Source organism: Trichoderma camerunense (genome assembly GCF_050948025.1).
Source record: "Trichoderma camerunense strain CBS 138272 chromosome Unknown V8C40scaffold_3, whole genome shotgun sequence".
Taxonomy (NCBI): domain Eukaryota; kingdom Fungi; phylum Ascomycota; class Sordariomycetes; order Hypocreales; family Hypocreaceae; genus Trichoderma; species Trichoderma camerunense.
This window is the reverse complement of record NW_028145367.1, coordinates 2,148,460-2,175,356: the sequence shown is the minus strand read 5'-3', so window position 1 is coordinate 2,175,356 and position 26,897 is coordinate 2,148,460. Positions and strand designations below refer to the sequence as shown.

Sequence of the window (26,897 nt, the reverse complement as noted above, 5' to 3'; positions counted from 1 at the left end):
TTTGGTATAATCGTGTGAACCTCCTCCATCTTACTCACAAGACACTCTATCTTCAGCAGCGAAGATGGCATCCGCACCATACATCTCCATCCCAGGAGTGGCCAACTTTCGAGACATTGGCGGCACTCCCATCGCCTCGCATCCCGGAAAGCAGGTTCGGCGCAACATTGTCTTTCGGTCAGCCCGGCCTGACATTTCGACATCTCGAGGGAAAAAGAAGCTACAGATGCTCGCCATCACTCACACGTATGATCTCCGCTCGACACAGGAGCTTTCTTCTTCGAAATCCTATGACAGAAGCAAGCTGATTTGGGCGGGCACAACAACTCGAGTGTCCGTACCGGTGTTCCGGCCCGAGGAGTATGCCCCTGACGCTGTCGTTGCGAGGTTCGCCAAACACGGGGCAAGTTGCGAGGTAAGATAGCTGTTTCTACTTGGATGACGAGGAACATGCCGAAGTCTATGTTCATAAATGCTTGAGATGACATTCTACTGACCAATTTGCAAGGGATTCGCCGAAGCCTTCTCAGAGATCCTCTTCTCGGCAAGCCATGTTCAGAACAAAGCGCGCCCCTTTGCAACTATTCTTGAGCACTTATCCTCTGCTACTAACCCTCCTACTCCTATGCTAATTCATTGCAGCCTAGGCAAGGACAGAACGGGCGTCATCAGCGCCTTGATTCTTTCTCTCTGCGGTGTGAGCGACGAAGACGTGGCCAAGGACTATTCCTTCTCGGAAAAGGAGTTGGCTCCGCTTCTTCCATCGCATGCTGAAAAACTTTCAGACAACCCGACCTTCAAAGGGAGTCTTCAAGATGCAGAAATTTTGGTCCGAACGCGGTGAGTAGCTTGCTCTTCTATATCATCGACATGAAAGCGCATGTGAGCTCTTGACTTACTGACAACTATGTTATAGAAAGGAGAATATGCTTTGCTTTTTGATGAAGCTTCGAAAGAGGTATGGCTCGATTGAGAAGTGTATCATTGGACATAATCTGCTCCAGGCCGATGGCATCGCTCGACTGAGACGCAATATGATTGTTGACGCCTCCAAGAACCACTCGATCGTCGGTAAGTTCTGAAGTTCTAATACCTATCTTTCAAGTTGAGGTGAGATTAAGCTAATGCTATTCATTTGTGCAAGACAAATGGGATGAGGAGGATTTTGCTTGATTGTTCTGCTTGTTGACTGGAGTTCTGAATTTTGATACGGGGATCTGGGGGAATTTTTGTCTTATTGATGACATGTAAACTAGCTTGCAAGATGTTAAATAGAGGTGTGTTTTTTTTACCGGATAATACATTGACATTTAAAAGATCTTTTCCTATCATGCCATGTAATTTTTCCATTGCTATTTGGCTACTCGAGAGCTAGTTTGTTTGCATGCGTCTAGTTTGTTGATGAGACGCGCTGCTGCCTGCTCACCAACGACACAGAGACTTCACTTCTTCACTCGGCTTTCCCATGGCTTCTTTAATTTCATATTCAACATAAGAGAAAGATCTCAGGTGTGAATTTACCCGCCGTTCTCAGCTGTCATCAAGCATCATGGTAACTCCAAGCAGCAATGCCCCAACTCACAAAATCATCGGCACCAAAGACCCAGCCAAATCCTACACCGACCGCAAATCCACTCGCGTCGTGGCCCTCAAGCCCTCGGGCGAAATCGCAATAATCTACGTCAAAGAAGGAAACTATTACAAACTCCCCGGCGGCGGCATCGAGGCAGAAGAGAGTCCTACAGATGCCGCTCTGCGCGAGGTCAAGGAAGAAACCGGCGCGATACTTTCTCTCCGTAGCACCGACTACTTTGCCACGACTGAAGAGTTTCGCTTTCACCAGCATCAGATTTCTTATTGCTATTTGGCCGGCGTTGTTGATGATGCGGGGGAGCCGTGTTTGACGGAGGAGGAGCTTGCTGATGGGTTTGTTCCGCAGTGGATGACGGTCAGTAAGGCCGTGGAGGCCTTGGCTGCGGCTGAGCCAACGACTGAATTTGGGTCCTTTGTTAAGGAGCGAGATATTTATGTTTTGACTGAGGCTCTGAGGCTTATTGAATCGTCGAGTTAAACTATGGGATATTTCCCATGCCGAGTTACAATTCACAAGGGCATTCAATACCTCTACTTCCGATCTCTTTGCCTTGCATTTCATTATGATAGTTATGAGCTTATTACAGATATGATCAATCTTAAGAAAGGCCATCACAGCTTTGATGTGTATACTTAATTACCGTTTCAGATCCACCCGTCATCGTCACCGTCATCGTCATCATCATCATCATCGTCCATTGTCGGCGGATTATCCCAGATCCACACCACATTCCTCCCTGGGAATTCAAGACAGGTGAGTCTTGTACCTCCAGGCTCTTCTTCAATTACTCGAGAATGTAGTTCTCCCCGCTCTTCTCTCATCATAAGCTCTCTCATGCCTTTTACATCAAACCCGGATGGATGAGCTCTATACACGGCTGCTGCTAGCATTCGCAGTTGCATTGGAAACAGGCGATCCCCGTAGTGGTCCATGATCGTTCTTATCTTTTCAGTGTATTCCAGCTTTGGCCATTCCGGTGGATTCACGAAGAATTGTTCGCATGCTGCCTCTTTCTCTGTGTCCCACCATGGAGGCAACAGGCGCCGTCTAGTGGCAGCCTTTCTCAAAAACTTCTGGAAGCTGGGTTGATTAAGGTTGCAACCCCACCAGATGGTGGCTGCTATCCCCTCGCCTTCGAAATAATGAGCTTCCGTAGCAAGGAGGCGGTAAGCCTCGGCGAGGATCTTATATACATCGGTTTCGGGGCGTTTGTGAAGCCATGTGCCTCTGTTAAGGCGAGTGAAGGGCATTTCGATGGGCTGCTCGAGCCCTTTTGTTGGTGACAGGCGGATGATTTCCGATTTCCACTTCTTAGTCGATACTTTTGGCGATTGATCTTTGGCTTTGAGCTTTGTTGCGTAATTCTTAGGCATCTGGCCGATATTCAGACCGTACCTCACTTGATGCACTCGGATTGGATCTGGCCAGGGCAACCTCTTTGCGAGCCAATATTCGCTTCGACCGACGCCCTGCCAATACCGTCCCGCCCCTAATGCCACAGCAAAACGGCTCTTGAGGATAGTCATCATCATTTTCTGTTGTATTCCTCTTGAGCTTCGGAGATGCTGTCTACCCAAATCTGAAGAAAACACGATATAGACGCAGGCGTGCGAAGGAAATGATAGAGGAGGTGATCGCTGCCGCAACCACTACGAAAGAAACCAATATCAAGTGGCGGCAAGCTCCAGACGTGATAAGAAGCTGCCGAGGGGTACGAAGAGAGAATCTTCTTCAGAAAGTTCAGTTGATGTGGTGGAAAATGTAGCAAATGGGGAGATTTTGGCCTGATAATGGGCGGGCAGCCAACAGGCAGCTGCACACAGCCGCTTTCCCTCCTAAAAGTGAGTGGAATCTCAAACATCAAATCATATGCGGCCGCAACATTTTTTAGCCGAGCTCATATGCACGATGCAAGTATTCTCACTCATGCCGTCTATTGGCTATGAAGTCATGGGCATGCTTCAACATCATTACCTCGCAGATGGAAAGACATATGTAGATAGATATGTTTACCTCCTTATGTTCATGCCGTCGAGACTAATTTAGTCCACGATGCAAGCTATGCTTCCAGGGATATTCTGGAAAGCAAGACGACGGTGATTTAGTGTGAATCAGTCCATCAAGGCCCAAAGGAAGCTATTCAGTAACTCAAATCATAATCCATTATGCGAGTGTGTAAACAACTATCATCAAATCCATTGTTTCGAGTACAGATGGTCATTAATACATAGCCATAAATGATGCCCTTCTCATCCCAACATGCTTCAATAATCACTCGGCAGCAAACCATACCAATTCCATTTCATAAACCTCCAACAAGCCCTCAAAACTCAACATGCAAATTCCGAACCCAACATCCCCTCCTATCCAATAAACGGCACACTCCGTTGCTTCTCAGTCTTCGTCTTCGTCTCAGTCTTCTTCACAGCAAACTCATGCCTCTCAGCATCCGTCATAGGCGCAAGACCCAACGCCTTCCGCCTCGCATCCTCCTCAGGACAATCCGGACAATCACAATCTGACTCAGCACCCAAGTTCTCGCAGCACGTTCGAAACACGTCGAGCTTATCGAAAATGTCACCGTCGCAGTTGTGGTCGCTGAAGAATCCGCCGGTGTAGGTGCAGCAGGCGTGCGTGTACTCGGAGATGGCTCTTCCGTACGAGTTCCAGCACTTGCAGGCTTCTGCCGTAGAGAAGAGGGCGACGATGGCGAAGATGGCAGGGTAGAACTTCATCTTTACTTTTACTTCTAAAAGAAGCTGAATAAGAGATGGTTATTTGTTTTATGTGGATGTTGGTAGTAAGTAGCCTGTCGTTATAAGAGTGAGATGTATGCTATTTCGGATTTTAGAGTCGCTTCTCGACCTTTTTATAGTCCTTCTTCATACAATTCTTCTTCTAGACAGAGACTCGGCGTCTTTAATCTTGCGTGTTAATGACTTCATTCATCTCCTGACCTAGGAGAACACGATGAGGCGCTGAGACATCTACGTTCTTGACCCATACCGTTATATCAAGAGCAGAACATCTCAAGAATGTGCACAAGGGCCAAGTCTCATTCAACGGCATGTTTTTAAAATGCCTAACCGAAACGTCACTCACATGCCAACTCAACAGCCTTTGTCCTTGTGATCCTCATAAGAACCTTGGCCTTCCGTCTACTGTCTCAAGCTTTGCTCAAGATTTGAACTCCGAATTCCTTGCGCCAACGTGGTGGCCACAGTCAATGTATAATCACCGTCTATACGATCACTCGGATTGGACATTGAGAATTATCATCATGATTCGGTTTTACCGAATAAGCATCTATCCGAGAAATAAAGGAGGTGGATGTAACAAGTTACTTTCACAACACTTTGCACTCAAGGGAGTAAGAAAAGATATTGATATTTGCATATGTACTACTGATAAACTAATGAAAAGAGAGAAAGACTTGGGGACCTATCGCAGGGTAAAAGTGTAGAGACATCCCAAGTCCATAGGCAGTAGAGAAGGCTTAAGCAAGCAGCAAACCAGCCAACACAGCGGCCTGGGCAACTACCACAGTGCCATGTCGCTCTGAGATTAAACCGCCTGCAGCATTTTGACCATTACCACCACCATTGCCGTCGCCACCGTTGCCATCATTGGGGTTGCCATCATTGGGGTTGCCATCATTGGGGTTGCCATCATTGGGGTTGCCGTCACCAGGATTGCCACCACCACCATTACTGGCATTCGTTCGTTCAAGAACAAAAATCTCTCCAGTAGCATCAGACGAGAACCACAGGCGGTCATCAGAGTCCCAAGCCAATCCTACAGGGCGAAAGCATTGATCTGGACAATTTGTAACATCTGCATTGGCGATGATGTCGGTAACAGCGTTGGTGCTATTCTGTGGAGCGGTGGGCTGGCCATTGGAGTCAAAGGCAAGAGAGACGATGCGGTATCCAGTAGCCTCATTTCGGTTCCCTTGATTGAGTGAGCATCAGTATATATGGTTATAGACAGTCCAAAGGATGACTTACAGCTACCGTGAAAGGTCACAAACGCCTCCGAGGCATTGGGGGCGAATTTGATGTCCAAAGGAGCCGAATGCGCTTGGAAAGCAATTCGAGGAGGGATGTAGTCAGTATTGCAGCTTGCATCCGTCACATTGGACGGCGCGTCATCGTCGGCAAACTGGTCTCCAACTTGGAGATCCCCTAGGTCGGGAAACCCAGCCGTCGACCAGAGGGTATAGCAGTCAGGATAGCCATAGTTGCCTCCCTGGTGATCAGTAGATCCCAACACGCCGTGGTAGTTGAGCTCTTCGCCAGGGTTGTTTTGGTGAATATCCTGGCCTTGGCGCTGAAGCTGGTCGACTGAGTTTTCGACTGACCAAATACCTCCAGTAGAAGGATGCTCAGCAACACCCACAGAATTCCTCAACCCCCAACCAATGAGGTTTCCATCGAGGAAGTCATACGGTGAATCACCGGGCCCAATCCGAGTAATGTTAAAGCTACGAATCTGGGAATGCCCGCTATTGATGTCACGGGCATCGTCATCTTCATTCGAACTGCTGCCACGAGAAACGAGGAGTGTACCTGGCTGTTTCTTGGACACGAGCAGTGTGCGAGTTGTGTGATCCGAGTTGCTCATGTTAGTGACGAGAGTGACATTGGAAGATAGGTCAACACGGACGGCCTGGCTATCGTAGGCAAAGGAAAAGACGCTCTCGGCTGAGGAGACGTAGACAGTTTTGCCATCACCGGAGAGAGCAAGTCCATGGTTGAGCTGGTGTTTCATTCATTAGCTTAGCTGACTCCATGCCATGTAGGATCATCATCTCATCACTTACACTTGGGTCAGCAATCAGTGTCGTGTTGCTCGTCGCCGCCAAGCAGGTTCCACCGCCGTCGTCGAGCGTCAGATGCGTCAACCCAACCCCGGATTGCACGACCAAAAGCCCCCCATCAGCATCAAAAGCAATGCCCCTGGGCCTGGTCAAGCCATTTGCAATGAGGCGGTATTCCCAGCCACTGGCCGCCACTGGCGCGGGGTACGTAACGTTGGGATTATTGGAGCATACCTGTGCCGCGGTGCGCCGTTGGAGCAGCTGCATCAGCAAGTATATCAATAACGAGAAGAGTTTGTTCATCGTGGCGGTGGTCAGCAGAAATGATGATCAAAAGCCGCCTCTCCAAAGAATGTTCAAAGAATGTTGACGGATCGAAGTTACAACGGCAACCATGCTGAGCGAATCAACAAGATATACGTCAACGACGCATCTAGAAGGAACCACGGAGGGTTTGAAAGACCGAGACATCGCGTCAGACTAAAAAGGGTAGCAGCAACGGGCCATTTTTCGTCCTTCCTTACGCCTAAAAGACGTCGTTCATTCCGTGGGTAAACTCATGACAAGCGAGATCTCCGTTGCAACATCCAAAAGAAGGGGGAGGGGAAAGCTGAAGGTTGAGACTTGCTGTCAGGAGCCAAGCTTTTGAGATCCCTGGATAGTCGTTGGTCGAGTGGGGGCTTGCCCCGGATTTGGGCTAAATAGAGTAGCGGAATAAAGTGGTTAAGCATATAATGCAACCATCGAAAACTCTTGGTGAATCATCGAATCACGTAACTTCCGTGGTCCATGTGGGCATGCACATACTTAGGACGCCGAACCAAATGCACGCAGCAATCTAGAATAATGACGAGGAGAAGAATGAATCAAAAATCCTATATGTACCTAGGCAGAGTCTATGTGCATGTTAGCCAATACCAAATAACAGTACACTTATACTTCATATCCTCATGAGCAACAGCTCATTCTCGGCATAGGAAAGAGACCTCACTCCTTCAGTATACAAGGCAGATAGATGGTAGTATAGAAAATCGCCAAGCTTAACAAAAAGTCCAAATCCCCTCATTCATTCATTCCTACCTTCCCCTCCCGCTTCATCGCGACCCTACCCTCGGCCTCTTCAGCGGGTGTGCTTCGGTATTAAACACATACTCATCCAAGCTGATAACATCCGGAGGCGAAAAAATGAGGTAAAAATACTTGAGCGTCTCAGCCATCCAAAAACTCTAGAACCGAGGAGAGCACAGGTTAGTCAACGCTGTTCCTAAGTAAAAGAACAAGTCTATCCCAGTAAAACAAAGAAGAAAAAAACTCACCTCCATGGAATCAAGCTTCTTCGTCGGAATAACAGTCACGTCCTCTATCGCAGAGTTCGCCAGCTCCGTCTCCGTCGCCTTCATGATGGCCTCAAACATATCCCACGCAGTGTCCTGCAGGTCCGCCTTGCCCGTGATGCGATACAGCACAAACAGGCTCTCAATCGCCTCCGGTCGTAAAATGTATCGTGTGTCCCGCGCATGCTTGAACCCCTTGGGCATCATCTTGCTTCCCTCTTTCGCCCAGCGCGCCTCGTCCCACTCACACTTGTCCAGTGTCTTGCACGGCAGCATGCCGAAGATCTCGGGCATGATGCCCGTGGGGAAGCGGCCGTACGCCCAACCGCACCCGCGGGCGAGACGCTCTCCAATATCAACATGACCGTCAATGCCGAAGAGCTTCCCGCCAAGCGCAAACATGCCTCCGACGAAGCACGTGAGGTGCTGACTGTCAGCCTGAAGCCCGTTGCCAGCAGTGAATTCGCCGCTGAATAAGATGTCGTCTTGATCCGGCAGCATAGGCCTAAACAGGAGATTGTTCACCGCCGCGTCCATAGCCGGGCGATACAGCTTCTCGTAGACGCCGTCCACGCCCCCCAGCAGTGCGTGCATCTTGGGCAAATACTCATAGAGCGAGTCGGCCAATGCACCGAGCGTAAAGCTACTGTCGACAGCCATCTCAGCTTTGAAGTTGAGCGTCGTCGGCCACATGCCCGGCAGCAGCGTATCGTTCTGGATCTTCTCCAGAAAGCGAGTCACGCGATCCGTCGCATCGTAATACTTGCTATCGCCCGTCAGCTGCGACAGCCTCGTAAATTCCATGCTCAGCGAGCACGGCGACGCCGATGGGTCGTTGGTGCCGGCGACCAGCTTGCCCGACTTGGCCTTTTCAAAGTCGAGCCAGAAGCCGGGCATCCTGTTGGGCGTGTCGAAGCCCATGTACAGCATCTCGCCCAGCTCAACCGCCTTGCGCAGCAGCACTCGCTCGCCGCTCAGGTCGTAGGCGCTCAGCAGGCCTCCCAGGTGGCGGATCGTCGTCTCAAACATGTTGGCCGCCGTCGAATCCGTCACCGACCAATCCAGCGCGCCCACAGCGCCTGCAGCTTCGGCGAACTCGTCCTTGAAGCCCATGATCCACAGCGTATCTAGAGAATCGACCAATGTCGCAGCCCAACCGCCAAACGGGTCCTTCGCGGATCCAGACACAGGCGTGAGCTCGTCCCTCATCCAGGCGAGTGATTTATAGGCATCATAGCTGCGCTTAAAGGCCCTCCGTACCGCATTGCGGCGCTTCTCGTTGACCGCAGAATAGCCAAAGGCTCCGGGTTCCGCCTGGACTTGAGGAAGCGCTGCGGGCTTGCCCGTGGGCAGCGGCTTGATGTCCTTGACGCCATGATGCTGCTGCACCGTCGACCAATTGAACGAACTCGGCACGAAGACAGGCTGCGGTATGTTGGACGATGTCAGGTAGTAAACAGCCAATGCGGCCAGCAGGAAGCCGCTGAAGAGCACCAGGCGCCCAACCCTCCGCGGCAAGCTCAGACCATTGATTATCCCCATTATGAGTCGACGCTCCTCTTCATCTCGACTGCAATTGGGTCGAAAGAAGAGATAAATAAAAAAGCAAAAAAAGGCGATGCCAAGACTACCAATTTGGACGCAGTATAAGACAAAAGACACCCGCGATTCGCCTGTTGCTGTGAAGGTGTAATAATTCCAGCCAGCCAAAACCCAATTCAATCCGGCGCCGATCCCCAATTGTTTTAAGGGGGGCAACCGGCCGAATCGACCTCCGTGTCATTAACTCTCCCCGCAGCGCATTCTTAGTAGGTACTTTATGCTTGCTTGTAAGATTTGTCGGATGGCCAAAGTGAATAGTGCGACATTAGCCTATAGTGGCCAGTTTATGCTGCTATTCTTACCTACCTATTTAGCCCAAATACAGATATACATCACACGAGTAAATCAACTTAATATCATCTGTATGGCAAAAAATATACGAAAATGAATCAAGGCCTAATAAACGAATAAATAGAAGATAACCCCAAATTGAGACGCAGAGCTATTGGATCAGCTACCACACCACTTGGGTTACTTCAGACAAACCAAGTCTTTAAGGCACATCAACACCTATTCTTCTGGACAAATGACATTAAATGGACATCTCAGCATACATCTTTACTCAACAGTTGATGGATTCTCCGAGCTTCGCTTATTCCAACGCTACCTCTACAGGCAATACATGGTATGGAAATGCAAAATGCTAGAAACCACCTATATACAACAAAACAGGGAGGAAACTCATTAGATGAGGCCAGGGAGACGTGAAACAACAAGAGACATATGATGCCCAACGCAAAGCCTAAAAAGGAATTGCAAAATTAAAGCAAAACAAAACAAATCAAGAGCAAAATCTTCATAATCCCCTGCAGAGCACAAAATCAAAAAAGGGTAGGTAGCTATATAAAAAAAGGGAATAAAAAAATGAAAGAAGTAACATGTGGTCCAGGCGTTCTGCGCTGGAATTCGACACCAATCCGGATCTGTTATATACCCTGACGCCCTTCAACAAGAAAAGAACAGAAAAGACAACAAAAGAAAATGCCAACAGCAGCAAGTCGCTTTTCAATAAACTCTCTTATGCCCCCCTCCGCGACCTGTCATCAACGGAGCCCAATCACACTCATCTCCAACGTCCACACTCGCCTGATCCATACTTTGAGCTTGCCCTCGACGCCTTCGACGTTGTCCAGCTCGATGCCCTCCCACCAGCATCGTCTAGCCGGTTTTCGCCAGAATAGGAGCAGCTTCTGTGCCATGCCGACGGCATTGTTGCCCATTTCGTTACCACGAATGTCGCTGCGCAATCGAGCGAGTGCCAGGCTGCAGATGACGGCCTTGTTAGGTTCGCCAGCGCGGTGGCCCCAGCAGTCATCGTGGTTAAAGCCACTGTGATTTACAAAGTTAGCCACTATCCTCCCTTTTATAAAGCAAGTTACAAGAGAATGACTAGTCAAGGGAAATAACATACCCTGCCGTCAGCATCTCAATCAGGTGAGCTTCAGTCGTTCCGGGCTCATCGCTTCGTTTTAGCCCAGAAAAGATGCCATCCTGTTTGAGCAGTGCACGTGCTGCAGCGCGCTTGACTTCAATCATGTCGGGTTGGCTGATATCCGACTTGGGTGGGATTGCATAAAAGTCAAGGTCCTCTCTTAGGACGATGATGCCAGCTCTCTTTGAAGCATCTTCACGGGAGCCCATTGGATCCAGGGGAACAATTTCCCCATCTTGAGACGTGCCAGGCGATGATTCGGTAGGGATTGACTGAGCAACAGTCCGGAAGAAGTCCAACATGTACTGCAGTGAGGCAGGGTCATACTGTGTTGTCGTTAGTAAATGACTAGGGATCTGAGACTGGTGGTTTACAAACGTCAACTTGCACCGCATCGCTATCAGGAAACCCGCTCATGTGTCCTTCTGGGAATAACCCATTGGGAAATAGAGATAACAGGACAAACTCGGGCAAAGTGAGTAGCTCATCACGCGAAAGGACGAATCTGGTACCCCTGTTCCCGTTTGTTAGTCGTTTTGCCGCATTCTTGTTGAAAAATATTGCCACTTACCGTAGGTCCATGGTAATTGTCTCATCAGCGCCGACATCTGGGATATTGTTAGCAAATTTGTTCTGCTCGCTGTTTTCTCTCATTGTCCTCTTTTTTTTTTCTTTTTCTCTTTGGGCATATCGAGATTTAGATTTGACAATGAAGCTCACCTCCGATGGCATTGATAGGTGGTCCACCCTGCTGTACTTGAGTAATGATACTCGAGGCTCCTCCTGCGGCCGCCATTACGTATGAGAATGCGTGGAGAGGACTGTCTCCCTCAGAGTATGCAGGTGGCGGTTCGGCGTCGTCGTCCTTGCGACTTGACTCTCCCTTGGTGTCTCTGGGGAGCGCACGCTTGGTCTCGGCTACGGGGTCTTGAAAGGCACGCGCAGCAGCCTGATCGGGGTGAAAGGGCTCGGGAGCGCGAGAGTCGTAGCCGTAAGCTGGCGCGGCGACTGATGCGGAAGCACTTCCTTCTGGAACGACGGCAGGAAACTTCCCAAAGGCCTCACCACTGGGATGATGGTCTTGGACCGACGAGAAGAGCGACGAGAACGGCGGAGGGCGGGAAGACGAAGCCTCCGAGATGGGGTACTGTGGCGGCGGCGACTGCTCGGCCTCGTGGGCAGCACTCTCGTTCTCTGCGGCGTCGCGATCTAGGTCGAGATCCAGTTGTTGTCGGGCAGCGGTGGCCGTAGCGGCGTGCTCGTGATGCACCTTGGCCTCGATCAGCTCCGAGGACTCAGACGGTCCGGTTCCAGACTCTTCCGTCTCAGACAACGTGGCGGATTGTTCTTGACAGTGCTGTACGAGTGCAGGAGCTCGTCTCGGCGAGGAAGCGGTGATGGTCGATGGCGATGGGGGCTGACAAGGGAGATTGACTCGGGCGGGTCAGTGCATCTGGCTCTATCACCGGGCGAGAGATGGATGGTGCTAGTAGTAGGCGTGAGGAAAGGAGGCGGGCATTCGCGAGCGAACAAAGGCTTCGCCGCGGTACGATGCAAGCGACTGAAGATGGATTTCCGTCGTCTTTCGGGGTCGAACTAAGCGCTGTGAGCCCGCTGATTGATGGATGCAGATTGGTCTGGTCGATTGATATGTTGACGATGGGATTGCCGCTGATGAGTTGATGGTTTGGGTGGGGACAAACAAGTCAACCTTGAACTGCCATAGGCTGCCCACCGAACCAGCGCCAGTGCATGATGCTCGTACTCCGTACCCAGCACAGGCCTTGGTGCTTGGCCAGTGAATGCTCCAGCATCCTTTTAGGGGCTCCTCTGCCAAATACAGGCGGGTTAGCCTCTCGCCAAACGGCCTGGCTGGTCATCAGCCCCACTGCAGATGGAACGGGTAGCTAAATTGGGCACACTCGCCAGCCAATGGCAGAGCTCCAGCCACACCAAGCTTCACATTAGCCGCCAGAGCCAACAGTGATTGGGAACAAAACTACAGAGCACCTGCGGAACCGCCAATGAAATTGAACATCTCAAAGCGTATAGGGGCCAATTTCACGCCAGCCTGAAATTTTCCTCATTTTACTTGATCCGCCAAGGACGAGGCTGATGGCCAAGAAGCCTCCAGACATCAAGCCACAACTGCTACTGTACTGTAACGTGCCCGCGCAAGCACACTTAATATGGGTTTGATTTGATTCCATGAGACAAATCCTAGATCTTCTGTACCTTGATACTTAGAACTCCATCCCACAAATGCTACAACACCACAATACCGCAACACCATGAAACTCCAGTCCCTTCTTTTAAATCCTTAATCACATCATTCGCTATCACTGTCGCCAAAGATCGCCCGCAGGACGTCAGCATTGGCCGTCTTGCCTTCAACAGCTTCATTCCGATCTGGATTCACTTGGTTTTCCATTACAGGGCTCTGCTTGCCCGACTGTGTCGTCGCCCCTGTGGCTATCGCAGCCGTTGTGTCCACGCCCACAGGAGAGTCGTCTCGAGTTCGAGATGCCGAGAGCAAGGGCATCTGTACGTCCTCCATGGGACTGCCATAAGTCGGTCTCGCACTCGGACCTGGGGTTGCTTTGCTGGCCTCGGGCTCGTCGTCTCGACGGGCGTGTGACGGCGGTTTGACGTTGAATCGCTTACAGAGTAGTCGCGTAGGGTAAAAGTCTTCCACCGATCTCGTCATTTTGCCAAACATTCCCATTTTAGCAGCCTCTTCTGCCGGGTCTGAAATCTTCGGCTCGGGCACAGATATTAATTCCCTTTTTCTTGTTGGCTCAGCGGAAACGCTATGTGGTGTTTTAGCCGTCGTAAATCTCGATGCCATGAAGCCAGTCATAGGTTTGAATATCCTCGCGCAATTATGGAATTCTGTCATTTCTCGAAGAAACTCGTCATCCGACATTCCCCTTGGCTTATCCGGAAGTGATAGTTTGGGATTCGTGTGGTGTTCCAGATAGCGTTTGTAGCGAGCCCTCTTAGTTTCATCGTCTGCGTACGGTCCTCGCAATCCCCTCGCAATGGCCGCTATTGCCGTTTCACGATCGAGCTTGGGAACTTGCTCCCATAGCATCGTTTGCTTTTCTTCTTCTGACATTGCAAACTCCGCAGGGATCTCGCCGAGGCCAGGGGGCAAATCTACCCTTCCTGACGCAGCAGCCAACCTCTCTCTGGACGCGGCAGATATATAGTCAAACACAGATTTTCCAGGAAGGGCGGCTTCTCCAAGGATGGCGGCTCGAGACTTTGCATCGAGGGTTGACGACTTGGCTGCCTCAGCGGCGGAAACAAATGTAGTGGCTCGATCTTCAACATTAGTAACCTTGGATGACATCCAGCCGGGGGGGACCGGCGGTGGTGCATATTTTGCAAGGGTAATGGTCAAGTCTTGCATGGCATTTGCCAAGACAAACCCATCCAGAGGAAGTCGCCCGTCTTGACATCTCCGCAGGTTGCCGCCAACTCTAGAAGTTTTCGGTATGAATACTGGAGCATTTTTAAGCGACGGGTTCGCCGTCGCAGATAGCTTCTTTCCTTTCTTCTTCTTGTCGCCGCCAACAACACGATTGTATTTGATCTTGGGTCCAATCTCGTAAGGGTCTTCGTCATCAGAGCCATCGTCGTTGAGGATGCCAACTCCGATGCCGCCTCGCTGTGGCTTCTTCTTGGTCTCTGTTCGAGATAATATCGACAACGCGCCGTCGCGAGAATCGACCTCCTCGTCGCTATCTGCTTTGCTTTCTCGGCGCAATGAAAAAAGCTTGCCCTGGCCATTATGTCCCAAGCCCATGCGATCTGTCTTGCGGACAAATCGCAAGACCTCGGTATTGTCAGGTGCAAAGAGATGGGTTTCTCCATCTATCGTGTTGGACTTCCCGCCGAGGTCCAGGCGTGCACTTCGTCGCACTTTTGGTCCAATGCCCTGGCCATCTTTCCAGCCCATTCTCCGCAACAGCTTTAGGCCCATTGTATCTCCGTCGGCTCTGAAGAGACCCATCAACCCCCCGGCACGGAGTTCTTCTTGGGTGGACGATCCTAGCCCGGCAAACGCCTGGGTGGTTTTGAGCGTCTGCGCTTCCGCGGCATCCGCAAGGTCCTCCTCATCCATATAATCTTCGGCACGCTGCTGGGACTGACCAGCTTCATCTTTGCGGCGATTCGAGCGGCTCGACACAAAAGTAGACGGCGTCCATCCTTCCTTGGATCCAACCGTGTTGAAGTAGCTGTCTTGATAGTCAGACGTTAGTGATTTAGATTGAGGTCGAGAGAACTCCGACTTACCCTGCGCTCCAGCCACCGGTAAAGGCTCCATGAAGTCTCCGCCTACCCTTATCATCCCTCACCTCCTGCTTCCACAATGGAAGGTATGAGCCATCGTCACGTTCGCCGTCCTCAGGCAAAGGGGTGCCGAAGATGGCGTAAGGCGCATGGAGGTCGGCCTCAAATGTCGCCCGCGATCGTTTGTAGGACATAGGCTTTCGTATTCGGTTAAGTGCCGCGAGCAAGTGTCTGTGGCATTAGGGGAATTCGAGGAAGCTCAGAGCATGGCAAATGCGCGTCAATCGGCGGTCCAGCAACGAGGCGGCAAAAGGGATGGCGATGTCAGTCGTAGAACAAATGGGCAAGTCTTGCAAGTGTCGGCACAAATCAGGAACAGGCTTGTTGTAGATGCGCTATCGATAAAGTTGAAGAAATGATAGGTACCTTTTGCCTACTGCCGCCTTCCAGGTTTCTAATAATCGTACTTTGAACATTACTGGTCCGCCTGGTGCCGGCCTTTGACCCACTCGTATCGACCAGAGCAACTCCAGCATGACGCACTCAGTTGCTTGGCTGCTTGTTACCGAGTGCTTCCAGCTGCTCGGATCAAGTAGTGCTTCCACTGGCTCTAACCTAAAGCCAGTGCCCTTTTGCTTTTTTGTGTCCATGTAATTTCCGTTTGCGGCTTTGTTTTGAGTTTGTTCAGCGAATCATTTACAATGCAAAAGCAAATGACGGCCATTATTTGCAAGACGCACTGCGCATGCTCTGGTCATGGTGATGGTGATGCGCTTCACTCGTCGGCTTACGTGTCAGTGGAGAGGCATATTGCTGTTCTCAGTGATGGGCATCAGATGTGGTTCTAAGGCAGTTGATTCTGCGCCTAGTCGGAGCTATCGATGCCCTTTTGATTCACGGGCTGCTAAAAGCCACACGAAGTCTCCTTTAGTGCAATTAGCTTTCAGCTCCCTAATCAGATCCATATAAGTGGTCTGCAATAGGGGCGCTTTTCTGCTGACTGCCCCAGTTGGTAATGCATCCATCCACGATTCATGACGGTGGTGTCTGAGAACGACGGAAATAGAAATTGGTCACCCAGCCACCGCAAGCACAATGATGAAATAGGGCAGAGGACGGGGGGAAACAAAACAAAGACAATAGGGAGACAGGAGAGCACAAAAGGGTCAACAATGGGCCAAGACAAAAAGAAAGAAAGAAAGCTGGTGCATTGATGTTTCAAGCCTTGTTTATCGTCGACGGGATGGACAAGGGATGGAGTTTGCTGGCACGCCGTCAGTAGGCCCTTGTGGTGGGACGGAAGACAGAGACAGCTGCGGCACAGATGCCCAACCCAAATGCCAGCTCAGGCCTGCGCAAACAAACAAAAACCTTCAGGTTCAATCAATGACTCCATCCAAACGAACTGGACATGTGCTGTGGAGCCTGCAGCTGTGGATGGCGCCTGAGGGGCCTGAGGGATGCCGCCTAGATGAGCTGTCCCCAGCCCCCATCCAACCACTGAGCGATTCACGGCCCCTGGTGTGCTAGTTCCAGCGAGCCAGGTTTAGCCACGAGCCTTGCAGTACCTGATGCAACAAAGCTGGGCGACAAAGCGGCTTGAGCTGTGAATGTGCGATGCTTTTGTCTTGGTGTGCGAAGAGGAGAGGCGAGGCGGTACCTGACGTAGGTTGCCCGTACTGGTACCTTGATGCTGAGTCGGGGCAGCTGTACACTGACAGGTGCTCGTACGCAGGTACGAAGTACCGCTGCTTGTGGATTCGCAGCGCAGCCCGGCTAGAAGGTTCATGGATAGCACTGCGGAGCATCAGCTCCCGTACCCAGCCGTGCCAAATGTCGCCCATCTCTCCGTTTCTCCGTGCTGGCAGTACCTCTGGCATTGCCGCTCCGTGATATCTCAATACCTCGTGGGATCCTCCGTACAGCCCCCCCCGGCGCTGCGCTGCACTGCGCTGCACTGCGTTACCTCATCCATCCTCTGTGCCTTGTATCCATCCATTCTCACCCTGCTCTCCCCCAGCCCTCGCCCTGACAACGCGTGGATCTTCTCCTTTTTTATCTCGCAGCAGAGAGGAGGGACATTGATGCTTCCGTGACGCACGCGGGCCTTGCTTAATCTCGCCTCGCCCAGCCTTTGACGGCCTCTGTGAGCCTTTTTGCAGCCCGAGGCCGGCCCTGGCATCCCAAGCCCAAGCACAGCTTGACCTGACCAGTGCACTTTGACCGCTCGCCATGACAACTACAGCGTCTCAAGGCTCCGACTTCTCCCACACCTCCCCCTCGCGAGCCCCATCCCGGTCATATTCCACACGCTCCCGCCCCCCTCCCGTGCCAGTATCCTCTTCTGGCGGCGCGGCTGCCCCGTCTTCCAACTCCAACTCCACGTACCATCATCATCACCACTACCAAAACCAAGCTCAAGCCCAGGCTCAGAGCCAGAGCCAAAGCCAAACTCAACAGGCTCAGCAGGCTCAGCAGCAGCAGCAGCCTCGCCACCGTCGTCGCAGCTCCTCCTCGTCCCGCCCAGCTCAGGAGCCTCCGTCGGCTCAAAATGACTACGACACTTCGCATCTAGCCGCATCCCAGTCCAAGCGCAGCTCCAGCCGAGATCGCCCTCCGCTCTCCTCTAATAACAGAGCAGCAGACGCCTCTCGATCCCATCGCAGGAGCACCAGCATCCGCTCCGCACACAATCGTCAAGGCCACTCCGAAATGCCTCCCTCGGCCGTCGCCAACAATGGCAGCGCTGCTGCTGCGTCGCACAGCGCTTCTCATGGCGCCGCCGACGCGACTCACGCCTCATCCAGCGCCAAACAATCCAGGTCGCGCACAACCATTCCCACGCAGTCTGGCAAGTGGATCTTGGGTAAGACCATCGGCGCTGGCAGCATGGGCAAGGTGAAGTTGGCTCGCAAAGAAGATGGGAGTGAACAGGTTCGCATCCAAACCCCCTTTATACTAAGCTTGATATCCTTGGTTCTTTGACATTGTCTGCTAACTCTGTGCCTTTCTTCAAGGTTGCCTGCAAAATCATCCCTCGTGGCTCTACCGACGATGGCCACCAGAGTCGGGCGGAAAAGGAGCGCGCGGATCAGTCCAAGGAGATCCGAACGGCTCGCGAAGCTGCCATTGTCACCCTTCTCCACCACCCTCACATCTGCGGGATGCGGGATGTGGTCCGCACAAACTACCACTGGTACATGCTCTTTGAATATGTCAACGGTGGCCAAATGCTCGATTACATCATCTCCCACGGCAAACTCAAGGAGAAGCAGGCCCGCAAATTCAGTCGCCAGATAGCCAGTGCTCTTGATTACTGTCATCGGAACAGTATCGTGCATCGCGATCTGAAAATCGAAAACATCCTCATCAGCAAGACTGGCGACATCAAGATCATCGATTTTGGCTTGAGTAACTTGTTCTCGCCTCGCGGCCATCTCAAGACCTTTTGCGGCAGTCTTTACTTCGCCGCTCCCGAGCTGCTGCAGGCAAGGGCATATACGGGGCCCGAAGTCGACGTATGGAGTTTCGGTATCGTCCTCTACGTTCTCGTTTGTGGTAAAGTGCCTTTCGACGATCAGAGCATGCCTGCTCTGCATGCAAAGATCAAGAAGGGACTCGTCGACTACCCGAGCTGGCTTTCAAATGGTGAGTACTCATGATCCCCTGACACACACCCAAAGCTTTGTCATTGAGTACTGGCTGACATTGATTCATCCAGAATGCAAACACCTCATGTCCCGAATGCTGGTAACGGATCCCAAGCAGCGAGCCACCATGCAAGAAGTTATGAACCACCCATGGATGGTTAAGGGATTCAGTGGGCCTCCAGACAACTATCTTCCAGTCCGAGAGCCGCTTACCGCAGACCTTGAGCCCGAAGTCATTCATGCCATGCAAGGATTCAACTTTGGTTCGCCCGAGACCATACGTGCTCAGCTTACAAAAGTCATCGAGTCTGAGGACTACCAAGCGGCCGTCAAGGCGTACCAAAGAGAAAAGGAGCTGCCGCAACCCACCAAAGACAGCGAGAAGAAGCGCGGCTTTGGCTTTGACTTTTACAAGAGAAGAAACTCCAACAGTCGCGACACCCTCAGCGGGCCTAGCTCTGAGGCGTTGCAAATTGGCGCTGATCCGCTTAACGCATTCAACCCGCTCACCTCCATCTACTATCTCGTCAAAGAGAAACAAGATCGTGAACATGCGGAGATGAGCCCACCACCGACTACGTCACGCGACAAGGAAAAGGAGAAGGAGCGAGAAAGGGAACGAGAGCGCGAGCGCGAGCGGGAACGTGAAAAGGAGAGGGAACGTGAGCGTGAAAAGGAGAAGGAGAAGGAGAAAGAACGCGAGCGTGAGCGTGAGCGTGAACGTGAACGTGAAAAACTACCAGAGGGCGTGCCAGATTTGGCACCCCCGCAGGCAGCTCACACCAATCCTGCGGCGTATGAAATGCCGGGCGAGAGACCTACGGGCGGGCGAACTCGGCCCAGAGCTCGTACTCATGGTGAAGATGATGCACCGGATCTGGTGAAGCAGCAGCATGTTCCTATACCACCAGAGACAAAGGCCGATCAGCTACAGAAGAAAGAAAGCACCACTGCCGGCCTACTGCGCCGCTTCAGCACTCGAAAACGCAGGGAGCCTACGGAAAGGGAGAGAGACCGCTCTCACCCTCCTGTGGTACATGTTTCCTCGCCACCTGAAGGTACTCCTACAGCGCCTAGAAAGAGCTTCAGCATCCGACGAGGACGGCGAGACCGTGACGACCAAGGCCGCATCGCACTACCGTCTGGCGGCAGCCAGCCGCAACATAGCGAGCTTCTGAGCCCCCCAATGTCTGCAGGCGGCGTTCGTGGATCGCGGAAATCAGGTCTCGGACGATCGACCAGCGTTAACTCAGCAGACCTTCGTCGACGAGACAATGGCAGCATGTCGGCGAGAGAGCCACCCTTGACGGGCGGCTCGGACCAATCAGTTTCAGACGACCAGTCCTCAACGGTGCAAAGGGGCCATGGGCATTCGCAGTCGGTGGCAATGAGAGCTAAATCACTGGGACACGCGCGCCGTGAGAGCGTTCAGCAACGTCGACTTCGTAGAGAAGCCGCCCAAGAGTCTAATGTGCCTGAAGAAACGGACTTGGAGCAGGAGCAAAGTGGCGTTTCCACTGATAGATTGGACAGCGCTGAGCTGGCCAAGCCAGTATACCTCAAGGGTCTTTTCAGCGTTTCAACCACCTCTGGCAAGACGGTTCCGGCCATTCGTACCGATATTCGAAGGGTCTTGAAGCAACTCAATGTCGACTATATCGAAATTCGAGGAGGCTTCAGCTGCAAGTACACACCAAGCATCGACTTGAACAGGGTTCATGATACTCCCAGCAGCCCACCATCCAACACTCCGGGGCACCGCCGTCGCTTTAGCTTTGGTGGCCTCATGCGAGGTGAGGACCGTGATCGCGACGACATCCCCCAGATGGAACGTTCCCCCATAACCCCAAGGACCCCGGGACGACAGGATCGTGACCGCACCCGTGATCACAGCTACTCCAATTCCGAGGAGTCGGTGGATAGCATCCCCCGAAGGAGCGGAGGAGTCTCGAGACGCGTGCCTGGAGAGACGACGACGCAAGTACAGAGCGATCTGGGAGGCAGCATGGTGATGGAGTTTGAGATCTTTATTGTCAAGGTTCCTCTGCTTTCTCTGCACGGCATCCAGTTCAAGAGAATGACTGGAAACACGTGGCAATATAAAAATATGGCGGACCAGATCCTCAAGGAGCTGAGGCTTTAATCTATTCTCTCAGACACGAAAGACAAAAAAAAAGGAGACGCATATTCTAGGCCAGCGATATCGTCGGTGAACGCATGGGACAGTTGGCTTGAGCGAAAGCAAAGGATGGGAAAAGGAGGGATGGAAAAGGGATCCTCCATCTGATGTTGCAGAAGGGGGAAGTTTCTCTCGCCATGCCAGCGAGTAATGACAATTATTGAAAATAGAGGGAGAGGGCGCCTTTGTATATGGCATGTTGCGGCATTTCACGTACGTAGCCGGAGTTTTTTCTTTTCTTTTCTTTCGTTTTCCACTTTTCTTTTCTACCCCTGATGGTGTGAGGATTTCGGGACTTGGAGTCGGATGAGCGCCAACAAAGGGATGAGAATTGTTTGGGGGTGGCGCTTTAATCACATTGGGGAGCACATGAGGCATACATCTTGGTTACTCATCCACGCTTAGATTACGTATTAATAAATAGCAATATGATTCGCGATATGGGATTTTCCTCTTTCCTGTTGTTTGGGTTCTTTTCTAATAGTCATTGGAGTTATATATGCGTTATTGGATGTCATCCTCTTGACCTATCACGTGTGATGTTTGACCCGTATTTGTAGAGGAAGCATCCATGTTTCACGCGAGGTGAGTTGCACTAACAATTACTACCTGGTACAAGTCCAGTCTGTACTATCAAGAATTGTTTCACTCCGAAACACTGTCTGGCCGTGTTTCTCATTGATCCATTGTTTGCGTACTGTAATGACATCAATACGCAAGCAAACCTCTAAGCGCTCCGTGCCATCCAGGTCAGTCCTTAAAGCATCATGCGAGCTGGCCATGGATGGCAATTGGTAGGGGTGACGAGGGCTATGAAACCCTAGGAAGAGATAAGGTAACTCGCAGAAGCGCAATTGCTTTGTCTCATGTAGGTTTGCTCGCTTGGGTTGTGGCTGTGAGTGTTTTTTCAACCCATGACATTTTGATCTGCAAGGAAGATTGAGACAAATGATACCATGTAACTTAAGTAACTCGTGCTTGGTGACAGATAGGGCCCTAGCGCGCTGTCTGGATGAGGCAACTGCAGTCTAGGACAAGGTACCTAGCAGGTGGTGGTGGTAGTGCGAAGTACGTGTATGCGCGTGTAATTGAGAGCTGTACTGCTAAGGTAACTTGGTCTGCAAGTCCATTGGTACATTTCCCAGCGCCTCATGCACACCATCGCGCTTCGTACCTCCAACTACGTAATCGGGTCCTCGCCTACCAGGTCGCCTAGGTATGTACGTAGGTGCAGGACAGTAGCAAGGCAAGAGCAGGCGGAGAGCATGGGCAGGGCGGGTCCCGATTGCATGGTCACCTGCGTCTCTGCGAGCGCACGCGGACGGCAGAAAAAAGGCCCGGCAGGTGGCAGCCTCTCGACCCTCTTTTGCTCTTGCTCGTGCCTCTTTTTTTTGCCTCTTTGCCGCTAAGAAACCCAAACGCGGGGCCTACTATGCCGCTTTCGGCGATTCTGCCGCCTCTGACCGTCCCCACGCAACCTTGCAGCCGCCAGCCTCTTTCGCTCTTCCTCTCGCTTGATAGATAGCAGCTCTGGCCTTGATTCTCAGCTCCTCACACTAGCCGCCGTCCATTTTCTTCATCCTTCCTCCGGCTGCGCTTGTTATATTTCGCTCGCCTGCCTTGTTCCTTGGACGAATTCACCGGACCGCTGAAGAAGAAGAAAAAAGGAACCAGAACCACTGGCCCAGTGCTCACGAGAAAGCACCAGATTCCGGACTCTTACCAGACGCGGACTCTAGGTCGCCCGCCATGACTGAGGTTTCGTCCACCAGGCTGTACTTGGGGAACCTCCCTCGACATGGTCCATCTCCATTGTTTCCCGCTCCCCGTGGCTACCACTAACTGGCTTCCTGCAGCTACCAAGGCCGATGTCGAGGCTCACTTTGCGACCCACGGTACCGGAGAGATTACCGAAGTAAAGCTCATGAATGGCTTCGGCTTCATCGAGTACAAGGACGCAATGGACGCCCGTGATGTTGTCCCAGGTTCGCCCGCCCTGTTCAACCAACGCTTGCTATGGGGTTCATCGTTGCTAACCAGTCGCGCTTTTTTGCCGCCGTCATATAGCCTTTCGTACGTCATCACTCCCAACATCTTTTGCCTTGCCCGTCCAATGACCCCGTCGCCTTCGTTTTGCTTGGATGCTAATCCGCGATTGTAATAAAGATGGATCCGATTTTATGGGAGAACGCCTCACCGTTCAGTTTGCCCGTGGAACTCGACACCGAGAGGGCGGTATGGGGCACGAGCGTGCTCCGCCGCGACCGCGTAGAACTCCTCATCGAATGCAGATTACAGGACTTCCGAATGATACCAGTTGGCAGGTCTGTTCCCTCTCCCAGTTTATTGCTCCTGGATTCCACGGGACTTGCGTGCCTTTTCTATCATATACTTGGAGCGTTTTGGTTTGCTGTGCCTTGCTTTGGGTTGACGTATGCACCCCGCATCGTCCTTCCCTCCCCCTTCGTTCTGGACTGGCGACTCCGGCCTGGCATCCCTGGTTCCTGACTTGATGGATTTTTTGGCGTGCCGATACGTGGACTTTTTTTTACTCGAGGCTTTTCTCCTCCTCCTTGGCAACGACTTACGTGGATTCTGCGAATAGGACCTGAAAGATTTCGCCCGTCAATCAAGCCTTGACGTGGTGTACTCTGAGACTGGCCGTGACTCCAATGGTCGAGGGTAAGTTTTAATCAGCCGTTTCAACTCATGCCATTGTTGCTAACAAAAAGGCCCTTTCAGCTTTGTCGAATTCGAGACTGCCGCAGACCTAAGAACAGCTGTCGAAAAGCTAGATGGCCGCGAATTCAAAGGAAGTCGCGTCCAGTGCCTCGTTGACGTAAGTTGTTGGCATGTCCCCTCGCATGGGCCGCTTGCTCACCCATGTGACCTTTAGACTCAACCCGATATGCCACCGCGGGACCGTGGCCGATCCCGTTCGCCAGGACGCCGACCCTACCCTCCCCCATCGTTTGATAACTATGACCGCCGAGGACCCCCTCACCGAGGATACAGCCGTGAAGCCGGCCCGTCGTACGGCTACCGTGACCGAAGCCCCCGTCGCGAGTACTACGATGATAGAGCACCCCGTTATCGTTCGCCTCCCCGGCGACCGGTGGAAGACTACCCGCCGCCTCGAGGCCGTTATGAGGAGCCTTACCGCCGCGATTACCCGCCACCTCCCGACCCTTACGCAAACGGTGGTCGACCGGCGTATGATCGGCCACCCAGAGAATTCCCTCCAAGAGAACCAGCATACCCCCGAGAGGGAGGGTATGCGCGTGATTACGATCGTGGCGGGCGCTACTGGTAAATTTTTCTCTCTATTCTGTCTCTTGCCTCAGAGCACATATCATAGAGCCTTTACTCTATCTCCCCTACGCCCGTTTTTCTTCAACGTGTCCTTTATGTATAAACTCGCTCTCTTGGCGGAATTGGCCTTGACCAAAGGTGATAGATGACCGCACACGGATCTTTTTCTCAATTCGAAAAGCTGGCCGCCTGGCCTGGACAGACTGGTTCTTACGGGTTCGTAGCTAGGTGGGGGGAATGGGAGTTTCTGGACTTAACAATAGGTCAAGCAGCCTGCTATTTGCTATTTCGATAGGAATGGATACCGGAGGATGATATACCAGGACCGAGGCTCTTGATGAGCAGAATGAACATGGGACTACTAACCGGCTGGAAAGGGGGGAGCTCCGGAACACATGATATCACATGGGAGGCAGGAGAGTCAGGCTGTATGATTTAACGGGATTTACGCAGGGTTCTATTTGGTCTTTTTCCTTTGCACTTGATTGCTTTTATTTTGATTTTTTTCTTCTTTTATCTTACTTTGACATTCTTGCAACAAAAGATGTGTTGACCCAAGCACGTGCTAGTCGAAGAGTAAATAAAGACGACGTAAAAGATGCAAATATTTGACAAGGACATGGTGAAACGCGATATACAAATCCACATATGGCCGGTCATCATCGTTGGTATTATACACAGGCCCTGTTTCTGTTTCCCTATCCACACATTCTCATTCAACATGCTCCCTTCTATCCAAGGATGGGCGCTACTAGGGCGGCAGGCATGTATTAGAAGCTCGTTATTTGTCTAGAATCCGTCCGCCTAGACAGTCTTTTTCCACTGAGAGTAGACGCCGATGGCGCTGCTGACAGTTCCGGCCAGGCCGACGAAGCCGTCGTCGAAGCCAACCCAGCCGAGGGCGGAGGAGGGAATGGTCAAGTCGCAGACGTCGGAGATGAGCTGCAGATGGCTGGCGGCTCGCTCTCTAAAGAGATTACACACACATTAGCACGAGTTTCAATTCTACGGGATGGTGTATGGAGGGGGAACCCACTTGAGGATTTGCTTGCTCTCGACGACGCCTTCGCCGTCCTTGCGATCAATCTTGGCCTCGCGCTGCTTGAGGCGGTACAGCGTATAGACCTGGCCGGCGATACTAAAGATGAGGCCCATCGCCCAGAAGCGGGAAGCGTGCTGCTGCAGCGTCTTGGCAGCATGCCACTTGCGAATGCCCGCAGCATCACCCACCGTCAAAGCATCAAAGGTGAGGTAGCCGGCATAGCCCACCTGGCGGCCGACAGCGGCGTAGCGCAAAAAGGGCTCGACGGCCTTTGCGTCGGCGGCCTGGGCGGCGGCCTTGAAGTGCTCGACGTTCTTGCCGACGCGCATGATCTTGCGGGCGAGGCCGAACTGCTTCTTGATGGCGTTCCAGGGGGCCATTTGCGAGGGGGAGCCGTTTGTGCGGAGGAGGTACCAGGCGTAGAAGCGGGCGAAGTACTGGATCGTGCGGAGGATCTTGTCGCGGCCGACGGTGGTGGCGACGAAGCGCAGGTAATGGGCCACCGTGGGGTGGTAGGCGAGGGTGTCGGCGACCATGTTTGCGGGTTTTGAAGTTCTCTGGAGGTTATTTAGGTGAGATGTGTAGTAGAGCACGCGCTCATCGGACGAAGAAAAAAAGTTGGCTGTTTATCGCTGAAGGGTGATGACGTCTGTTCTTCCTCCTCTGAAACAAAAGGTAACAAAAGGCGGTATCAAATTGAAGCAACAAGAATTAATAGTATAGGGGAGAAAAGAAGAAGCAAAAAAGAAGAATCTCTCGTGAGGGAAGTTTGGAGAGAGAGGGTGATGGTTTAGCCGCGACTGGAAGTTCGTTGGAGTCGCAAAGCCGACGGCAAGTCGTTGGCGTGCGAAGGCCACATGCCGAGGTATAACTTTTGTTAGCAGTGAGTGACTTGAACTTCCCCCACAAGAGACAACCACCAAAAAACTGGAGAGGGAGAGTTATGATCGGTTTTGGACAAGGGAAAAAGAATTGGGGCTGGGGTAAGAGAGGGCCGGGTTCCGGAGTAGACCCGCCCGCAAACCGGCAGCAATTGGCACGTGAAATCAGAGAAAGCTTATGTAAGGGAATTGGATTATGTAATTTGTCTAGCTTATGTAACTGTGTTCAGCGGAATAATGCCGGATAATTTCCCAGCCCTTTTGCGCCCAGCTTTGCTCTGCTTTGCCCCAGTTGCCCAGCTCTCCGCCCAGCTTCAGCTCCTGACACACTCCTTAGCTAATCATTATCATTACCCTCTCGGCACCGCTCGGCTCCCCATCCCGAGCTGCAGCCCAACTCACGTGGATCCTCCGCGCCACCGCCCCGAAACGGGAATCTTTTAGCTTCCCCTTGGCTCTTCTTCCCGGGAAATCCTCTTACACAGATTGCGCACTTGTACTTTGCTTCGGCAGCTGGATAGCGAACGAACGGGCTTAACCGGGCAAAGAGAAAAAAAAAGGGTCTGAATCTTTTTCCGTCCGTGGGGGGAAGGATTATCAACATGAGAAAGATTAGAGGATGAGAGAAAGAAGTTCCAGGGGGGGGGGGGGGGGGGGGGCCAAAATAAACATGCAAAAAGCACCAAAAACACAGATAAAAACATAACACCGAACCCAAACAAAAATCGCAGGGACCCTGGTGGTTAGAGGTTT

General features: G+C 52.0%; 9 protein-coding genes across 9 annotated transcripts; 4 read left to right on the top strand and 5 right to left on the bottom strand.

Annotated features, from left to right (window-relative positions):
- Positions 1–64: 64 nt before the first annotated feature.
- V8C40DRAFT_284556 (tyrosine-protein phosphatase) lies at positions 65–1,295 on the top strand (the record flags this gene model as incomplete). The annotated part of the gene is made up of 4 exons (XM_083222165.1): positions 65–415; positions 509–840; positions 917–1,071; positions 1,145–1,295. The coding sequence occupies 4 exons, from the start codon at positions 65–67 to the stop codon at positions 1,171–1,173; spliced, it is 867 nt and encodes a 288-aa protein (XP_083077360.1). The 3' UTR covers positions 1,174–1,295.
- Positions 1,296–1,342: 47 nt separating this feature from the next.
- V8C40DRAFT_236631 (NUDIX hydrolase domain-like protein) lies at positions 1,343–2,225 on the top strand. The gene has a single exon (XM_083214079.1). It carries the CDS (start codon positions 1,550–1,552, stop codon positions 2,069–2,071), a length of 522 nt encoding a protein of 173 aa, XP_083077359.1. The 5' UTR covers positions 1,343–1,549; the 3' UTR covers positions 2,072–2,225.
- Positions 2,128–3,377, bottom strand: V8C40DRAFT_236630 (uncharacterized protein). Its single transcript, XM_083214078.1, has one exon. It carries the CDS (start codon positions 3,124–3,126, stop codon positions 2,239–2,241), a length of 888 nt encoding a protein of 295 aa, XP_083077358.1. The 5' UTR covers positions 3,127–3,377; the 3' UTR covers positions 2,128–2,238.
- A 580-nt stretch (positions 3,378–3,957) lies between these two features.
- On the bottom strand, positions 3,958–4,403 carry V8C40DRAFT_284554 (uncharacterized protein; the record flags this gene model as incomplete). Its single annotated transcript, XM_083222164.1, has 1 exon — positions 3,958–4,403. The coding sequence occupies exon 1, from the start codon at positions 4,327–4,329 to the stop codon at positions 3,958–3,960; it is 372 nt and encodes a 123-aa protein (XP_083077357.1). The 5' UTR covers positions 4,330–4,403.
- Positions 4,404–5,090: 687 nt separating this feature from the next.
- Positions 5,091–9,289, bottom strand: V8C40DRAFT_262827 (soluble quino protein glucose/sorbosone dehydrogenase; the record flags this gene model as incomplete). Its single annotated transcript, XM_083219398.1, has 5 exons — positions 5,091–5,545; positions 5,602–6,352; positions 6,417–6,674; positions 7,523–7,639; positions 7,730–9,289. The coding sequence occupies 5 exons, from the start codon at positions 9,287–9,289 to the stop codon at positions 5,091–5,093; spliced, it is 3,141 nt and encodes a 1,046-aa protein (XP_083077356.1).
- Positions 9,290–10,132: 843 nt separating this feature from the next.
- On the bottom strand, positions 10,133–15,274 carry V8C40DRAFT_284550 (uncharacterized protein; the record flags this gene model as incomplete). The annotated part of the gene is made up of 7 exons (XM_083222163.1): positions 10,133–10,678; positions 10,761–11,107; positions 11,160–11,295; positions 11,353–11,389; positions 11,502–12,128; positions 13,125–15,025; positions 15,084–15,274. 7 exons carry the CDS (start codon positions 15,272–15,274, stop codon positions 10,393–10,395), a joined length of 3,525 nt encoding a protein of 1,174 aa, XP_083077355.1. The 3' UTR covers positions 10,133–10,392.
- Positions 15,275–16,975: 1,701 nt separating this feature from the next.
- Positions 16,976–21,419, top strand: V8C40DRAFT_236623 (MARK/PAR-1 family serine/threonine-protein kinase). Its single transcript, XM_083214077.1, has 3 exons — positions 16,976–18,014; positions 18,098–18,728; positions 18,802–21,419. Exons 1-3 carry the CDS (start codon positions 17,313–17,315, stop codon positions 20,871–20,873), a joined length of 3,405 nt encoding a protein of 1,134 aa, XP_083077354.1. The 5' UTR covers positions 16,976–17,312; the 3' UTR covers positions 20,874–21,419.
- A 1,025-nt stretch (positions 21,420–22,444) lies between these two features.
- Positions 22,445–24,823, top strand: V8C40DRAFT_236617 (uncharacterized protein). Its single transcript, XM_083214076.1, has 7 exons — positions 22,445–22,710; positions 22,766–22,894; positions 22,977–22,982; positions 23,076–23,233; positions 23,515–23,591; positions 23,652–23,748; positions 23,806–24,823. Exons 1-7 carry the CDS (start codon positions 22,659–22,661, stop codon positions 24,220–24,222), a joined length of 936 nt encoding a protein of 311 aa, XP_083077353.1. The 5' UTR covers positions 22,445–22,658; the 3' UTR covers positions 24,223–24,823.
- Positions 24,824–24,929: 106 nt separating this feature from the next.
- V8C40DRAFT_149903 (peroxisomal biogenesis factor 11) lies at positions 24,930–25,886 on the bottom strand. The gene is made up of 2 exons (XM_083211296.1): positions 25,258–25,886; positions 24,930–25,188 (listed from the first exon to the last, which is right to left on the bottom strand). The coding sequence occupies exons 1-2, from the start codon at positions 25,797–25,799 to the stop codon at positions 25,026–25,028; spliced, it is 705 nt and encodes a 234-aa protein (XP_083077352.1). The 5' UTR covers positions 25,800–25,886; the 3' UTR covers positions 24,930–25,025.
- Positions 25,887–26,897: the final 1,011 nt, after the last annotated feature.

Coding starts and splice junctions, on each gene's coding strand:
- V8C40DRAFT_236630 (XM_083214078.1), bottom strand. CDS start 3,126: ATGATGATGACTATCCTCAAGAGCCGTTTTGCTGTGGCATTAGGGGCG.
- V8C40DRAFT_236617 (XM_083214076.1), top strand. CDS start 22,659: ATGACTGAGGTTTCGTCCACCAGGCTGTACTTGGGGAACCTCCCTCGA. Junction 23,592..23,651: donor CGTGACTCCAATGGTCGAGG/GTAAGTTTTAAT, acceptor AGGCCCTTTCAG/CTTTGTCGAATTCGAGACTG. Junction 23,749..23,805: donor GCGTCCAGTGCCTCGTTGAC/GTAAGTTGTTGG, acceptor TGTGACCTTTAG/ACTCAACCCGATATGCCACC.
- V8C40DRAFT_236631 (XM_083214079.1), top strand. CDS start 1,550: ATGGTAACTCCAAGCAGCAATGCCCCAACTCACAAAATCATCGGCACC.
- V8C40DRAFT_236623 (XM_083214077.1), top strand. CDS start 17,313: ATGACAACTACAGCGTCTCAAGGCTCCGACTTCTCCCACACCTCCCCC. Junction 18,015..18,097: donor AAGAAGATGGGAGTGAACAG/GTTCGCATCCAA, acceptor CCTTTCTTCAAG/GTTGCCTGCAAAATCATCCC. Junction 18,729..18,801: donor CCCGAGCTGGCTTTCAAATG/GTGAGTACTCAT, acceptor TGATTCATCCAG/AATGCAAACACCTCATGTCC.
- V8C40DRAFT_149903 (XM_083211296.1), bottom strand. CDS start 25,799: ATGGTCGCCGACACCCTCGCCTACCACCCCACGGTGGCCCATTACCTG. Junction 25,189..25,257: donor GAGAGCAAGCAAATCCTCAA/GTGGGTTCCCCC, acceptor TAATCTCTTTAG/AGAGCGAGCCGCCAGCCATC.